General features: G+C 52.3%; 1 protein-coding gene across 1 annotated transcript in view; it reads left to right on the top strand.

Moving 5' to 3' along the window:
• The window catches only part of LOC132406129 (claudin-1-like), a 170,799-nt gene extending 159,043 nt beyond the window's left edge, over positions 1-11,756 (top strand). The window contains exon 4 of the mRNA XM_059991374.1: positions 9,357-11,756. Coding sequence (XP_059847357.1) covers positions 9,357-9,510 — 154 coding nt within the window. The 3' untranslated portion in view covers positions 9,511-11,756. The remainder of the gene's footprint in view (positions 1-9,356) is intronic.
• The last annotated feature ends 5,735 nt before the right edge of the window (positions 11,757-17,491 follow it).

Raw genomic sequence — 17,491 nt, 5'->3', positions numbered from 1 at the left:
GGATGCTGTTGGATTAGAGAGGGTGCAGAGGAGATTCACCAGGATGCTGCCTGGATTAGAAAGGGTGCAGAGGAGATTCACCAGGATGCTGCCTGGATTAGAGAGGGTGCAGAGGAGATTTAGCAGCACGCTCCCTAGATTAGAGAGGGTGCAGAGGAGATTCACCAGGATGCTGCCTGCATTAGAAAGGGTGCAGAGGAGATTCACGATGATGCTGCCTGGATTAGGGAGGGTGCAGAGGAGATTCACCGGGATGCTGTCTGGATTAGAGAGCGTGCAGTGGAGATTCACCGGGATGCTGCCTGGATTAGAGAGGGTGCAGAGGAGATTCACCAGGATGCTGCCTGGATTAGAGAGGGTGCAGAGGAGATTCACCAGAACGCTGCCTGGATTAGAGAGGGTGCAGAGGAGATTCACCAGGATGCTGCCTGGGTTAGAGAGGGTGCAGAGGAGATTCACCACGATGCTGCTTGGATTAGAGAGGGTGCAGAGGAGATTCACCAGGATGCTGACTGGATTAGAGAGGGTGCAGAGATTCACCAGGATGCTGCCTGGAGTAGAGAGGGTGCAGAGATTCACAAGGATGCTGCCTGGATTAGATAGGGTGCAGAGATTCAACAGGATGTTGCCTGGATTAGAGAGGGTGCAGAGGAGATTCACCAGGATGCTGCCTGCATTAGAAAGGGTGCAGAGGAGATTCACGAGGATGCTGCCTGGATTAGGGAGGGTGCAGAGGAGATTCACCGGGATGCTGTCTGGATTAGAGAGCGTGCAGAGGAGATTCACCGGGATGCTGCCTGGATTAGAGAGGGTGCAGAGGAGATTCACCAGGATGCTGCCTGGATTAGAGAGGGTGCAGAGGAGATTCACCAGAACGCTGCCTGGATTAGAGAGGGTGCAGAGGAGATTCACCAGGATGCTGCCTGGGTTAGAGAGGGTGCAGAGGAGATTCACCACGATGCTGCCTGGATTAGAGAGGGTGCAGAGGAGATTCACCAGGATGCTGCCTGGATTAGAGAGGGTGCAGAGATTCACCAGGATGCTGCCTGGATTAGAGAGGGTGCAGAGATTCACAAGGATGCTGCCTGGATTAGATAGGGTGCAGAGATTCACCAGGATGCTGCCTGGATTAGAGAGGGTGCAGAGGAGATTCACCAGGATGCTGCCTGGATTAGAGAGGGTGCAGAGGAGATTCACGAGGATGCTGCCTGGATTAGAGAGGGTGCAGAGGAGATTTAGCAGCACGCTCCCTAGATTAGAGAGGGTGCAGAGGAGATTCACCAGGATGCTGCCTGCATTAGAAAGGGTGCAGAGGAGATTCACGAGGATGCTGCCTGGATTAGGGAGGGTGCAGAGGAGATTCACCGGGATGCTGTCTGGATTAGAGAGTGTGCAGAGGAGATTCACCGGGATGCTGCCTGGATTAGAGAGGGTGCAGAGGAGATTCACCAGGATGCTGCCTGGATTAGAGAGGGTGCAGTGGAGATTCACCAGAACGCTGCCTGGATTAGAGAGGGTGCAGAGGAGATTCACCAGGATGCTGCCTGGGTTAGAGAGGGTGCAGAGGAGATTCACCACGATGCTGCCTGGATTAGAGAGGGTGCAGAGGAGATTCACCAGGATGCTGCCTGGATTAGAGAGGGTGCAGAGATTCACCAGGATGCTGCCTGGATTAGAGAGGGTGCAGAGATTCACAAGGATGCTGCCTGGATTAGATAGGGTGCAGAGATTCACCAGGATGCTGCCTGGATTAGAGAGGGTGCAGAGGAGATTCACCAGGATGCTGCCTGGATTAGAGAGCGTGCAGAGGAGATTCACCAGGATGCTGTCTGGATTAGAAAGGGTGCAGAGCAGATTCACCGAGATGCTGCCTGGATTAGAGAGGGTGCAGAGGAGATTTAGCAGCACGCTCCCTAGATTAGAGAGGGTGCAGAGGAGATTCACCAGGATGCTGCCTGCATTAGAAAGGGTGCAGAGGAGATTCACGAGGATGCTGCCTGGATTAGAGAGGGTGCAGAGGAGATTCGCCAGGATGCTGCCTGGATTAGAAAGGGTGCACAGCAGATTCACCGAGATGCTGCCTGGATTAGAGAGGGTGCAGAGGAGATTTAGCAGCACGCTCCCTAGATTAGTGAGGGTGCAGAGGAGATTCACCAGGATGCTGCCTGCATTAGAAAGGGTGCAGAGGAGATTCACGAGGATGCTGCCTGGATTAGAGAGGGTGCAGAGGAGATTCACCAGGATGCTGTCTGGATTAGAGAGGGTGCAGAGGAGATTCACCAGGATGCTGTCTGGATTAGAAAGGGTGCAGAGGAGATTCACGAGGATGCTGCCTGGATTAGAGAGGGTGCAGAGCAGATTCACCGAGATGCTGCCTGGATTAGAGAGGGTGCAGAGGAGATTTAGCAGCACGCTCCCTAGATTAGAGAGGGTGCAGAGGAGATTCACCAGGATGCTGCCCGCATTAGAAATGGTGCAGAGGAGATTCACTAGGATGCTGCCTGGATTAGGGAGGGTGCAGAGGAGATTCACCGGGATGCTGTCTGGATTAGAGAGTGTGCAGAGGAGATTCACCGGGATGCTGCCTGGATTAGAGAGGGTGCAGAGGAGATTCACCAGGATGCTGCCTGGATTAGAGAGGGTGCAGAGGAGATTCACCAGGACGCTGCCTGAATTAGAGAGGGTGCAGAGGAGATTCACCAGGATGCTGCCTGGGTTAGAGAGGGTGCAGAGGAGATTCACCACGATGCTGCCTGGATTAGAGAGGGTGCAGAGGAGATTCACCAGGATGCTCCCTGGATTAGAGAGGGTGCAGAGGAGATTCACCAGGATGCTGTCTGGATTAGAGAGTGTGCAGAGGAGACTCACCAGGATGCTGCCTGGATTAGAGAGGGTGCAGAGGAGATTCACCAGGACGCTGCCTGAATTAGAGAGGGTGCAGAGGAGATTCACCAGGATGCTGCCTGGGTTAGAGAGGGTGCAGAGGAGATTCACCACGATGCTGCCTGGATTAGAGAGGGTGCAGAGGAGATTCACCAGGATGCTGCCTGGATTAGAGAGGGTGCAGAGGAGATTCACCAGTATGCTGTCTGGATTAGAGAGTGTGCAGAGGAGACTCACCAGGATGCTGCCTGGATTAGAGAGGGTGCAGAGGAGATTTACCAGGACGCTGCCTAGATTAGAGAGGGTGCAGAGCAGATTCACAAGGATGCTGCCTGGTTTGGAAAGGGTGCAGAGGAGATTCACCGGGATGCTGCCTGGAATAGAGAGGGTGCAGAGGAGATTCACCGGGATGCTGCCTGGATTAGAGAGAGTGCAGAGGAGATTCACCAGGATGCTGCCTGGATTAGAGAGGGTGCAGAGGAGATTCACCAGGATGCTGTCTGGATTAGAGAGGGTGCAGAGATTCACCAGGATGCTGCCTGGATTAGAGAGGGTGCAGAGATTCACCAGGATGCTGCCTGGATTAGATAGGGTGCAGAGATTCACCAGGATGCTGCCTGCATTAGAGAGGGTGCAGAGGAGATTCACCAGGATGCTGCCTGGATTAGAGAGTGTGCAGAGGAGATTCACCGGGATGCTGCCTGGATTAGAGAGGGTGCAGAGGAGATTCACCAGGATGCTGCTTAGATTAGAGAGGGTGCAGAGGAGATTCACCAGAACGCTGCCTGGATTAGAGAGGGTGCAGAGGAGATTCACCAGGATGCTGCCTGGGTTAGAGACGGTGCAGAGGAGATTCACCATGATGCTGCCTGGTTTAGAGAGGGTGCAGAGGAGATTCACCAGGATGCTGCCTGGTTTAGAGAGGGTGCAGAGGAGATTCACCAGTATGCTGCCTGGATTAGAGAGGGTGCAGAGGAGATTCACCAGGACGCTGCCTGGATTAGAGAGGGTGCAGAGGAGATTTACCAGGATGCTGCCTGGGTTAGAGAGGGTGCAGAGGAGATTCACCACGATGCTGCCTGGATTAGAGAGGGTGCATAGATTCACCAGGATGCTGCCTGGATTAGAGAGGGTGCAGAGATTCACCAGGATGCTGCCTGGATTAGATAGGGTGCAGAGATTCACCAGGATGCTGCCTAGATTAGAGAGGGTGCAGAGGAGATTTACCTGGACGCTGCCTAGATTAGAGAGGGTGCAGAGGAGATTCACCAGGATGCTGCCTGGATTAGAGAGGTTGCAGAGGAGATTCACCAGGACGCTGCCTGGATTAGAAAGGGTGCACAGGAGATTCAGCGGGATGCTCTCTGGATTAGAGAGAGTGCAGAGGAGATTCACCAGGATGCTGCCTGGATTAGAGAGGGTGCAGAGATTCACCAGGATGCTGCCTGGATTAGAGAGGGTGCAGAGATTCACCAGGATGCTGCCTGGGTTAGAGAGGGTGCAGAGGAGATTCACTGGGATGCTGCCTAGATTAGAGAGGGTGCAGAGATTCACCAGGATGCTGCCTGGATTAGAGAGGGTGCAGAGATTCACCAGGATGCTGCCTGGATTAGATAGGGTGCAGAGATTCACCAGGATGCTGCCTGGATTAGAGAGGGTGCAGAGGAGATTCACCAGGATGCTGCCTGGGTTAGAGAGGGTGCAGAGGAGATTTACCAGGATGCTGCCTGGATTAGAAAGGGTGCAGAGGAGATTCACCAGGATGCTGCCTAGATTAGAGAGGGTGCAGAGGAGATTTACCAGGATGCTGCCTGGATTAGAGAGGGTGCAGAGGAGATTCAGCAGGTTGCTGCCTGGATTAGAGAGGGTGCAGAGGAGATTCACCAGGATGCTGCCTGGATTAGAAAGGGTGCAGAGGAGATTCACCAGGATGCTGCCTAGATTAGAGAGGGTGCAGAGGAGATTTACCAGGACGCTGCCTAGATTAGAGAGGGTGCAGAGGAGATTCACCAGGATGCTGCCTGGATTAGAGAGGGTGCAGAGGAGATTCACCAGGACGCTGCCTGGATTAGAAAGGGTGCACAGGAGATTCACCGGGATGCTGTCTGTATTAGAGAGAGTGCAGAGGAGATTCACCAGGATGCTGCCTGGATTAGAGAGGGTGCAGAGATTCACCAGGATGCTGCCTGGATTAGAGAGGGTGCAGAGATTCACCAGGATGCTGCCTTGATTAGAGAGGGTGCACAGGAGATTCACCGGGATGCTGTCTGGATTAGAGAGAGTGCAGAGGAGATTCACCAGGATGCTGCCTGGATTAGAGAGGGTGCAGAGATTCACCAGGATGCTGCCTGGATTAGAGAGGGTGCAGAGATTCACCAGGATGCTGCCTGGATTAGAGAGGGTGCAGAGGAGATTCACCAGGATGCTGTCTGGATCAGAAAGGGTGCAGAGCAGATTCACCGAGATGCTGCCTGGATTAGAGAGGGTGCAGAGGAGATTCACCAGGATGCTGCCTGCATTAGAAAGGGTGCAGAGGAGATTCACCAGGATGCTGCCTGGATTAGGGAGGGTGCAGAGGAGATTCACCGGGATGCTGCCTGGATTTGAGAAGGTGCAGAGGAGATTCACCGGGATGCTGCCTGGATTAGAGAGGGTGCAGAGGAGATTCATCGGGATGCTGCCTGGATTGAAGAGGATGCAGAGGAGATTCACCGGGATGCTGTCTGGATTAGAGAGAGTGCATAGGAGATTCACCGGGTTGCTGCCTGGATAAGAGAGGGTGCAGAGGAGATTCACCAGATGCTCCCTGGATTAGAGAGGGTGCTGAGGAGATTCACCAGGACGCTGCCTGGATTAGAGAGGGTGCAGAGGAGATTCACCAGGATGCTGCCTGGGTTAGAGAGGGTGCAGAGGAGATTCACCACGATGCTGCCTGGATTAGAGAGGGTGCAGAGGAGATTCAACAGGATGCTGCCTGGATTAGAAAGGGTGCAGAGGAGATTCACCAGGATGCTGTCTGGATTAGAGAGCGTGCAGAGGAGATTCACCGGGATGCTCCTGGATTAGAGAGGGTGCAGAGGAGATTCACCAGGATGCTGCCTGGATTAGAGAGGGTGCAGAGGAGATTCACCAGGACACTGCATGGATTAGAGAGGGTGCAGAGGAGATTCACCAGGATGCTGCCTGGATTAGAGAGGGTGCAGACGAGATTCACCACGATGCTGTCTGGATTAGAGAGTGTGCAGAGGAGATTCACAAGGATGCTGCCTGGATTAGAAAGGGTGCAGAGGAGATTCACCGGGATGCTGCCTGGATTAGAGAGGGTGCAGAGGAGATTCACCATGATGCTGCCTGGGTTAGAGAGGGTGCAGAGGAGATTCACCAGGATGCTGCCTGGATTAGAGGGGGTGCAGAGGAGATTCACCAGGATGCTGCCTGGATTAGAGGGGGTGCAGAGGAGATTCACAAAGATGCTGCCTGGATTAGAGAGGGTGCAGAGGAGATTCACCAGGATGCTGCCTGGATTAGAGGGGGTGCAGAGGAGATTCACAAAGATGCTGCCTGGATTAGAGAGGGTGCAGAGGAGATTCACCATGATGCTGCCTGGATTATGGAGGGTGCAGAGGAGATTCACCAGGGCGCTGCCTGGATTAGAGATGGTGCAGAGGAGATTTACCAGGACGCTGCCTAGATTAGAGAGGGTGCAGAGGAGATTCACCAGGATGCTGCCTGGATTAGAGAGGGTGCAGATGAGATTCACCAGGATGCTGCCTGGATTAGAGAGGTTGCAGAAGTGACTCACCGGGATGCTGCCTGGATTAGTGAGTGTGCAGAGGACATTTACCAGGACGCTGCCTGGATTAGAGAGGGTGCAGAGGAGATTCACCAGGATGCTGCCTGGATTAGAGAGGTTGCAGAGGAGATTCACCAGGATGCTGTCTGGATTAGAGAGTGTGCAGTGGAGACTCACCAGGATGCTGCCTGGATTAGAGAGGGTGCAGAGGAGATTTACCAGGACGCTGCCTAGATTAGAGAGGGTGCAGAGGAGATTCACAAGGATGCTGCCTGGATTAGAAAGGGTGCAGAGGAGATTCACCGGGATGCTGCCTGGGTTAGAGAGGGTGCAGAGGAGATTCACAAAGATGCTGCCTGGATTAGAGAGGGTGCAGAGGAGATTCACCAGGATGCTGCCTGGATTAGAGAGGGTGCAGAGGAGATTCACCAGTATGCTGTCTGGATTAGAGAGAGTGCAGATGAGATTCACTGGGATGCTGCCTGGATTAGAGAGGGTGCAGAGGAGATTCACCAGGATGCTGCCTGGATTAGAGAGGGTGCAGAGGTGATTCACCAGGATGCTGCCTGGATTAGAGAGGGTGCAGAGGAGATTCACCGGGATGCTGCCTGGATTAGAGAGGGTGCAGAGGAGATTCACCATGATGCTGCCTGGGTTAGGGAGGGTGCAGAGGAGATTCACAAAGATGCTGCCTGGATTAGAGAGGGTGCAGAGGAGATTCACCAGGATGCTGCCTGGATTAGAGAGGGTGCAGAGGAGATTCACCAGTATGCTGTCTGGATTAGAGAGAGTGCAGAGGAGATTCACCAGGATGCTGCCTGGATTAGAGAGGGTGCAGAGGAGATTCACCAGGACGCTGCCTGGATTAGAGATGGTGCAGAGTTGATTTACCAGGACGCTGCCTAGATTAGAGAGGGTGCAGAGGAGATTCACCAGGATGCTGCCTGGATTAGCGAGGGTGCAGATGAGATTCACCAGGATGCTGCCTGGATTAGAGAGGGTGCAGAGGAGATTTACCAGGACGCTGCCTGGATTAGAGAGGGTGCAGAGGAGATTCACCAGGATGCTTTCTGGATTAGAGAGTGTGCAGTGGAGACTCACCAGGATGCTGCCTGGATTAGAGAGGGTGCAGAGGAGATTTACCAGGACGCTGCCTAAATTAGAGATGGTGCAGAGGAGATTCACAAGGATGCTGCCTGGATTAGAGAGGGTGCAGAGGAGATTCACCGGTATGCTGTCTGGATCAGAGAGGGTGCAGAGGAGATTCACCATGATGCTGCCTGGATTAGAGAGGGTGCAGAGGAGATTCACCAGGATGCTGCCTGGATTAGAGAGGGTGCAGAGGAGATTCACCAGGATGCTGCCTGGATTATGGAGGGTGCAGAGGAGATTCACCAGGACACTGCATGGATTAGAAATGGTGCAGAGTAGATTTACCAGGACGCTGCCTAGATTAGAGAGGGTGCAGAGGAGATTCACCAGGATGCTGCCTGGATTAGAGAGGGTACAGAGGAGATTCACCAGGATGCTGCCTGGATTAGAGAGGTTGCAGAGGAGATTCACCAGGATGCTCTCTGGATTAGAGAGCTTGTATTATGATGATAAGTGGAGCAATCTAGAACTTTTCTCTTTCATGCGAAGGAAGGTGAGTGGTGACTTGACTTGATTGATGAGTGCAAATGACAAGAGCCTAAGATCAAGCGGATAGTCAGAAACCTTTTTCCGGGGTGGAAATTGCTAATAGGAGGGGCAGAATATTATGATGATCGGAGGGAAGTTTGGGTGGGGGATGTCAGATGTAGCTTTAGAGAGCAGTTGGCGTGTGGAACTCGAGGCCAGGTGGTGGCAGAGGCTGATACATTAGGCACATGGATGATAGAAAAATGGAGGGTTTTGTAGAACGGAAGGGCTAGATTGCTCTTCGAGTAGGTTAAAAGTTTGGCACAACATTGTGGGCTGAAGGACCCGGACTGTTCTACGTTTCATAAGCTGAACAATGGAAGCAGATATCAGCCATTCAGTTCACAGTAACAAAGATTGATCCAGTGCTTCTGGTTTACTTGCTTCTCCCGTCCATTCTCTTGACGTCCCCAACCGGTTACCAATGTTGCAGTTGTTGTAGAAGAAAGTCGCCAGACCATTTTACCATTGTGTCTTTATTGCCAGAATGTGAAACTGTCCAGAACTGATCGCAGTTCGGTGCCAAACGCAAAACACAGGACGATACCAGAACAGACAACACAACAACCAATAACTAATAAGACAACAGTGCAAACGGCCACGAGCAATCTACAGTTAGCAGAACGGTCACATGTTCAATCGTCAATACTCAAATTGAAATAAATGTAAACATAAGAACAGACTCAATAATTATCACGGAACAAGGAGAGCAGGGAGGGCCATTGAACGGATGTTGCTCAGGGACAGTCAGGGTATTACACTTGAGTGAGTTTGTTGAGAGCTACGGGAATTAAGCTTCAGAGATGACGTGTAGAGCTGGTGGGGATGGACTTGTAGCGTCTCCCTGATGGCAACTTGGTGAATAGGTGACCGACAGGGTGGGTGGAGTGGGCAGTAACTTTTTCAATGTTCTTGGACATGGGCTATATTTCACGTCTGGCTGTATTCATGAATGCTTGAATGCAAACTAAACTTGAACTCGTTCTGTCTTCCCTTGCAGGTTTGAGTTCGGCCAGGCTCTCTTCATTGGCTGGGGAGCGGCTGCTCTCTCCATTTTGGGGGGAGCTTTCCTCACCTGTTCCTGTACCAAAGGCAGGTCCTCGGGACGTCCGTACCCGCGATCAACTCCCTCTGCCCCAAAGAACTACGTGTAAGCTTGGCCCACTTTCCCCTTTGGACTGGGGATGCACCTGTGTGTCTCTGAGCTTTGCCAAGTGTTACCCCTGATGATGGTCCCCACAGGGACAGGTGGGGACCAAAGGGGCATTATCTCTGTTGGAGGGTATTAGTGTGGTGGTCTTTGCCGCTCGCTGGAATCCATTTCTAATCTCAGAGCATCAACAGTGATGTATCCACAGCAAATGCCTGGGCCCCACCTGTGTCCATTTTAACCCACAATGTCTGACCATCACACACTGTCCTGTCATTTCAAGTAATCTTGAATAATTCCCATTTCATTATTTAGAATGTAGATATTAAGGCTTTCCTGCAGCGTATAGTATCTGGAGCAGTTTTCTTTCAAGGGGAGATTGGATGTATCAAAGCCTGCATCTGAGATCACTGGTGGAGGGGGATCTTTTTAATGTCGCACTCAGGAACCCCAGGAGACTTTGGCCCAGACTCGGATTCACCCTCATATCATTTACATTGTGTCGACCTCAGCGAAAATCCAATGAGAGGGTGGAGCAGAGGTGTCCATTCTGTAGTTGTCTTGTTGATGATCAGTTATGGCTCTTCAAAATCCCGGCTGCCAGAGATGGTAGCATGTGTCCAGTTCACTCCTCTCCATAGATGCTGCCTGACCTGAGTCCATCCAGCATTCTGCGTGGGTCGTTCTGGATTTCCAGCATCCACACACACCTTGTCCACTCATCCTTCCCCACTGATCTCCCTCCTGGTTACACCTGCCCATACACCCCTCCCTTACGATCATTCGAAGCCCCAAACCACTCTTCCAGATGAGGCAAGTCTGTCAAAGGTTGCCTACTGTTTCCGACATGGTCCCCCTACGTTGGTGAGACCCGGTGCAGAATGGAGGATGGATTTGTCTAGCAATTTTCTCTGTCTGCCACAAAAGGTGGGATTTCCCGGTGGCCACCCATTTCAATTCTACTTCCCCTTCCCATTCCGACATGTCAGTCCATGGCCTCCTCCACTGCATGTTAACACAAACCAGCAGGAGGGGTCTTTAGGCTCCGTCTTCACACCGGTCCCCTGTGGTTGGCACACGGATCTGACCTGAGTTCAGTTTGTCAGAACCCCGGGAAGGGTGGTCCTGACCTACAAACAAACTCTGAAGCAGCCTGCTGTTAAGTGCTGGACACTCAGACAGGGTCCGAGGCCTTGCAATGCTGTATGGGATGGGTCTCCTGTGGAGAAATGCAAACCCAGAATCATTGCAACTCTTCATCGCATTTCTTCATCCAGGATGGAGAACAGGCCCCAGTCCATGTTGAACTAATAAACCGCCCAGTCCCACTGAGCTGCACCCAGACCAGAACCGTCCATACCCCTCCCATTATATACCGATCCAAGCTTCTCATGTGCTGAGATTCCACCCACACCCACCACTTCCACTGGCAGCTCGTTCCACACCCTCTGAGTCAGGAAGTTCTCCCTCATGTTCCACTTAAATATTTCACTTTTCACCCTTAACCCACGACTCCCAGTTCTAGTTTTACCCAACCTCAGTGGAAAAAGCCTGCTTGCATTTACCCTATCTATATGCCTCATAATTTTATATTCCTTTGTCAAATATCCCCTCATTCACCTACACTCCAGGGAATAAACTCCTATCATATTGAACCTTTCTCAATAGTTTAGGACCTCAAGTCTCAGCCACACCCTTGAAAATTTTCTCTGAACACATGATAACAGAGATCCTGCCGATGCTGGAATTCAGAGTAACACATACAGCCTGCTGGAGGAACTCCACAGGTCAGGCAGCATCTGTGGAGGGGAATAAACAGTTAACGTTTCAGGCCGAGACCCTTCAATCAATTGAAAGATCAAGAAGTAGGATTCTTATCCATATATTGTCAACTATGTTTGGAGCTCAACTTTCTTCTTAAATTCAGCAAATGACGAGAAATGGATTTTCTGACCAGTTGCAACATAATCTCTCAGGCTGGGGTATCAGAGTCAATGCTCCTACCGAGCACTGGGGTCTCCTGGGCTCACTGCAGTTCCTATTCTACCTAACTACCGAGCACTGGGGTCTCCTGGGCTCACTGCAGTTCCTATTCTACCTAACTACCGAGCACTGGGGTCTACTGGGCTCACTGCAGTTCCTATTCTACCTAACTACCGAGCACTGGGGTCTCCTGGGCTCACTGCAGTTCCTATTCTACCTAACTACCGAGCACTGGGGTCTCCTGGGCTCACTGCAGTTCCTATTCTACCTAACTACCAAGCACTGGGGTGTCCTGGGCTCACTGCAGTTCCTATTCTACCTAACTACCGAGCACTGGGGTCTCCTGGGCTCACTGCAGTTCCTATTCTACCTAACTACCGAGCACTGGGGTCTACTGGGCTCACTGCAGTTCCTATTCTACCTAACTACCGAGCACTGGGGTCTCCTGGGCTCACTGCAGTTCCTATTCTACCTAACTACCGAGCACTGGGGTCTCCTGGGCTCACTGCAGTTCCTATTCTACCTAACTACCGAGCACTGGGGTCTCCTGGGCTCACTGCAGTTCCTATTCTACCTAACTACCGAGCACTGGGGTCTCCTGGGCTCACTGCAGTTCCTATTCTACCTAACTACCGAGCACTGGGGTCTCCTGGGCTCACTGCAGTTCCTATTCTACCTAACTACCGAGCACTGGGGTCTCCTGGGCTCATTGCAGTTCCTATTCTACCTAACTACCGAGCACTGGGGTCTCCTGGGCTCACTGCAGTTCCTATTCTACCTAACTACCGAGCACTGGGGTCTACTGGGCTCACTGCAGTTCCTATTCTACCTAACTACCGAGCACTGGGGTCTCCTGGGCTCACTGCAGTTCCTATTCTACCTAACTACCGAGCACTGGGGTCTCCTGGGCTCACTGCAGTTCCTATTCTACCTAACTACCGAGCACTGGGGTCTCCTGGGCTCACTGCAGTTCCTATTCTACCTAACTACCGAGCACTGGGGTCTACTGGGCTCACTGCAGTTCCTATTTTTACTGACACTGGGGTCTGTTCATCTGCTCTGACTGAATACTGGGGTCACCTGGTGTGGAAATAATTACAAATTCTTCTAACCTTCTTCAGGATTTGAGTGTTTTGCACAGAGCTGTTTATAAATCCTGTATCTGCTGATACTCAAGGGCATTGTTTACGTTTAAGTTTTTGTGCTTTGCTTGTTTAATGGACTTTTCAATAAATGATTACTTTTGGAACAATAGAAAAGACCTGTCATTTAGTTTACTGAAGAACAATAATTTCCTCCTTCAGGAGAGTATGTGTGAAAGGGTGATTTTCAGAATCTCAATCAGAATCACTGCACTACAATGTGAAATTAGTCACTCTGTGGCAGCAGTACAATGCAAAACATATTAAAAATGCTATAAATTACTCCCGGAAATAGTGGAAAAAGAGAACAAAATCCTGAGGGTGTGCACATGGGTTCATCGTCCATTCAGAAATCTGATGGTAGAGGAGAGGAAGCTGTTCCTGAATCATTCAGTGTGCGTCTTCAGGCTCCCGTAGTTTGACAGTAGCAACGAGAAGAGGGCATGTCCTGGGTATGGAGCTGGCTGAGTTTACGATGTCCTGCAGCTTCAGGCTGAACTTGTCCCTCACTCACAGTAACTGTGCCCAGGGTTAAACAGGTACTGTACTGACCCCCATTCAATGGGACCCTCCCAAGCCTTGAACAGAAACAGACTCCGGTGAAAACACAGTGCGTCAGGAAGTCTCCATGGGCTGAGCTGCTGTCAGCATTTCAAGGTAGTTTAATGTCATTTCCAGTGCGCAAGTGTAAAGGAGAAAAGATTTTTCCCTCTTCCCTCCCCACTCAATTTCCTCCTCCCCTCACCGCTCATTTCCCCTCTCCCCTCCCCACTCCATTCCCCCTCTCCTTCCCACACCAACACCCCTACACTCCCCACTCCATCACTCCTCCTCCACACTCCACCCCTCGCCCCATTTGATACCCCCTTCCGCACTCCATCCCCCTCATCCCCATTCAATTCCTCTTCCTGTCCCCTCCACTCACACTCTATCCCCCTCCTCTCCCCACTCTTTCACCCTTGCCTCCCTAACCCCCTCCCCTCCCCACTCCATTCTCACCATTGTCCATCCCCACTCCATCTTCTCCTACCCTCCCCACTCAGTCCCCCTCCCTGGATAGAGTGGACGAGTCTAGGACCAGAGGGCACAGCCTCATAAAAGAGGGACATCCATTTAGAGCAGAGATGAGGAGGAATTTCTTTAGCCAGAGGGTGATGTATCTGTGGAATTCATTGCCACAGACCGTGCACTGGAGGCCGAGTCATTGGCTCTATTTAAAGCGGAAATTGACAGGTTCTTGATTAGTCAGGGTGTCAAAGGTTCCAGGGAGAAGATAGGAGAATGGGGTTGAGAGGGGTAATAAATCAGCAGAGCTCCCCCATCTTACTGCCATCATCTGCCTGGGCTGGGTATTAAAGAGCTCACAATAAGAATCGGCTTGTTTGCAGGACGCCATTCGTACAGCAGGCATCTGAACTTTCCAGGAAGCTGGGCTCCAAACTGGATTTTAAATCCTGTCTCTCTGGGTTGGGTTAATGCAAGGAAAGTTGAGGCATACATGTAACAGAAAACCTACAGAAACAAGTGGATATGGCTCAGGGTAAAGCCCTCCTCCTCTACACGGAGGGCTGTGACAGAATCCACCACCACCCAGGCCAGGCTCTCCTCTCACTGCCACCATCGGGAGGGAGGTACAGGAGCCTCAGGACCCACACCACCCAGGCCAGGCTCTCCTCTCACTGCTGCCATCAGGAAGGAGGTACAGGAGCCTCAGGACCCACACCACCCAGGCCAGGCTCTCCTCTCACTGCCACCATCAGGAAGGAGGTACAGGAGCCTCAGGACCCCCACCACCCAGGCCAGGCTCTCCTCTCACTGCTGCCATCAGGAAGGAGGTACAGGAGCCTCAGGACCCCCACCACCCAGGCCAGGCTCTCCTCTCACTGCTGCCATCAGGAGGGAGGTACAGGAGCCTCAGGACCCCCACCACCCAGGCCAGGCTCTCCTCTCACTGCTGCCATCAGGAGGGAGGTACAGGAGCCTCAGGACCCACACCACCCAGGCCAGGCTCTCCTCTCACTGCCACCATCAGGAAGGAGGTACAGGAGCCTCAGGACCCCCACCACCCAGTCCAGGCTCTCCTCTCACTGCTGCCATCAGGAAGGAGGTACAGGAGCCTCAGGACCCCCACCACCCAGTCCAGGCTCTCCTCTCACTGCTGCCATCAGGAAGGAGGTACAGGAGCCTCAGGACCCACACCACCCAGGCCAGGCTCTCCTCTCCCTGCTGCCATCAGGAAGGAGGTACAGGAGCCTCAGGACCCTACCACCAGGGAGGGTTTAGGGGCAGCGGTGGGGTTACAGGTGGAGACACACCACGGGTTGAACAACCTCCCCCTGTGGAGTGAGCAGTCTCCTCTCAGTAATACAACCACCTCCCCCCCCACCCCCCACCATTGTGTCTCCCGTGAGTCTCATAATCTCCCCCTGTGGAGTGGGCAGTCTCCTCTCAGTAATACAACCACCCCCATCCTCTGCCGTGGGTGTCATAGCTTCCCTCTAGAGGTGAGGTCAATTCTCAGAGACACACACAGCCCAACCGCCCCGTGTTTGGGTGGATGAGAGAGGTTACAGCACTGTGTTTGTGGGTGTGACGTGACTCCTGCTTGCCCATGCTTGTGCTCCACAACCAGCTCCAGGAAAATAACCTGGTGATTCATCCAAACATCTTCCGAACCATCGGGCCGGGCGAGCGTGCTGTGACAAGAGCCTCTTATGAAGGAAAGCATTTAGCAGGAGTATTTGTTCATGTTTTTTTTCTGTAGGTCTGGGTAGATCGAACGTCAAAGCCATTAGCCAGTTCAATTCCCAAAACACTGATCTCTAGTGTCGGCCCAAAGTCAGGGAAAATACTGCCCGACAAACCTGCTGGACTTCTCTGAGGATAGACGAAGGAGAGTCAGGGGATCTTGTTTACTTGGATTTTCAAAAAGTCTCTCCACTTTTTAAGTTGAAGTTTCAGTTCAACCAGACATGAATACAGCCAATCAAAACAGTGTTACTACAGAGCCAAGGTGCAGAACACAGCACAAAATACATGTGAGATAGTCATGAACATACAGTCACACAGAAATATACCGTCCACGACTGAGCACATAAACGTTACAGCAGTCTGTAGTCGAACACAACACACACTGCCTCCTGCTGACCAAACACTGGGGGCAGCGCCAACTCCAGTTTGGATAACAAACGGGATGGGAGGGGTGATGGGGGTGAGGGAGCAGAAAAAGAGTAGGACCGGGAAAGAATCACGAGAGACAGGGGAGAATAGGGTGAGGAGAGGGGAGTGAGAGGAAGGGAAGAGTAGGACAAGAAGGAGGAGACAATGTGGAGGGGGAGGGGAGGGTAGGACAGAGAGTGGGTGATTAGGACAAAGAAGGGTGTCAAGAGGGAGGGGACAGTAAGAGGGGGAGAGGAAAGTAGGACGGGAGGAGTGACAAGGGGGACGGGAGAGTAGGACTGGGAGGGTGATACAAGAGGAAGGGAAGGGTAAGATAAAACGGTGGGGTGATGGAGAGGGGAATGTAAGACAGCGAGGGCCTGTGGCAAGCGGCCAGTGAGTGAGTGGGCCAGTGAAGGAGTGGAGCTTTGAGGCTTTGACTTGAGAGATTCTGGCAGTTTTGGCAGTTCAATCAAGTCAATCAAGATTTGAATAGCTCAGACTCAGCAGAAAGCAGCTGAGTGGGCAATCGAGGTCAGGTGACCAAGCAGTTTGAAGAGCTCAAACAAATAAATAGAGGGGTAGATCAAGCAGAGCAGCCTGTGGAAAGTGGCCAGTCAGTGTGTGGGCCAGTGAAGGAGTGGAGATTTGAGGCTTTGACGAGAAGAGGTGGAGGACGAGCTTGTGCCCAGTTAGTCTTTGCAATGCCTCCTGAGACGGTGATGTGCCTCTCCTGTGAGATGAGGCAGTCTTGGGGGAACTCCCCTCTCCCGCAGAGTCATATCTGCCAGAAGTGCTTGCGGCTGGGCGATCTGGAAGACCGTGTGAGGAATCTGGAGCAGCAGCTGGATGACCTTCGACTCATAAGGGAGATCGAGGCAGCCATAGATGAGAGCTACAGGGAGGTAGTCACACCTAGGCTGCCGGAAGCAGGTCGTTGGGTGACAGTCCGAGGGGGGAAAGTGAAGGAGAGTAGACAGGTAGTGCAGAGCACCCCGGTAGCCATTCCCCTGAATAATAAGTTTACCGTCCTGGATGCTGTTGGTGAGGACGACCGACCAGGTGTGAGCCACTGTGGCAGGGCCTCCGGCACTGAGTCTGACCCTGTGGTGCAGAAGGATGGGACGGAGAAGAGGAGAGCTGTTGTCATTGGAGACTCTATCGTCAGGGGAGCAGACAGGAGATTTTGTGGACGTGAGAAGGACACCCGCATGGTTTGTTGCCTCCCGGGTGCCAGAGTCCGGGATGTCTCTGACCGGGTGCATGACATCCTGGTATGAGAGGGAAAGCAACCAGAAGTTGTGATACATGTTGGGACCAACTACATAGGCAGGAAGAGGGATGAGGTCCTGAAGTGTGAGTTTCGGGATCTAGGCAGAAAGCTGAAGAACAGGACCTCAAGGGTGACGTTCTCAGGATTGCTGCCAGTACTACGTGATAGTGATGGTAAGAATTGGAGAAGATGGCAGTTGAATGTGTGGCTGAGGAGTTGGTGCAGGGGGCAGGGTTTTAGATTTTTGGATCATTGGGATCTCTTCTGGGGAAGGTGGGACCTGTACAGATTGGATGGGTTGCACCTGAACTCAAGGGGGAGCAATATCCTTGCTGGTAGGTTTGCTAGCATGGTTCGGGGGGGTTTAAACTAATTTGCAAGGGGGATGGGACCCGGAGCAATAGAGCAGTGAAAGAAGTGCATGGAGT

The sequence above is a fragment of the Hypanus sabinus genome, chromosome 2 (assembly GCF_030144855.1).
Source record: "Hypanus sabinus isolate sHypSab1 chromosome 2, sHypSab1.hap1, whole genome shotgun sequence".
Lineage (NCBI taxonomy): Eukaryota > Metazoa > Chordata > Chondrichthyes > Myliobatiformes > Dasyatidae > Hypanus > Hypanus sabinus.
This window is presented reverse-complemented; position numbering and strand designations above follow the sequence as displayed.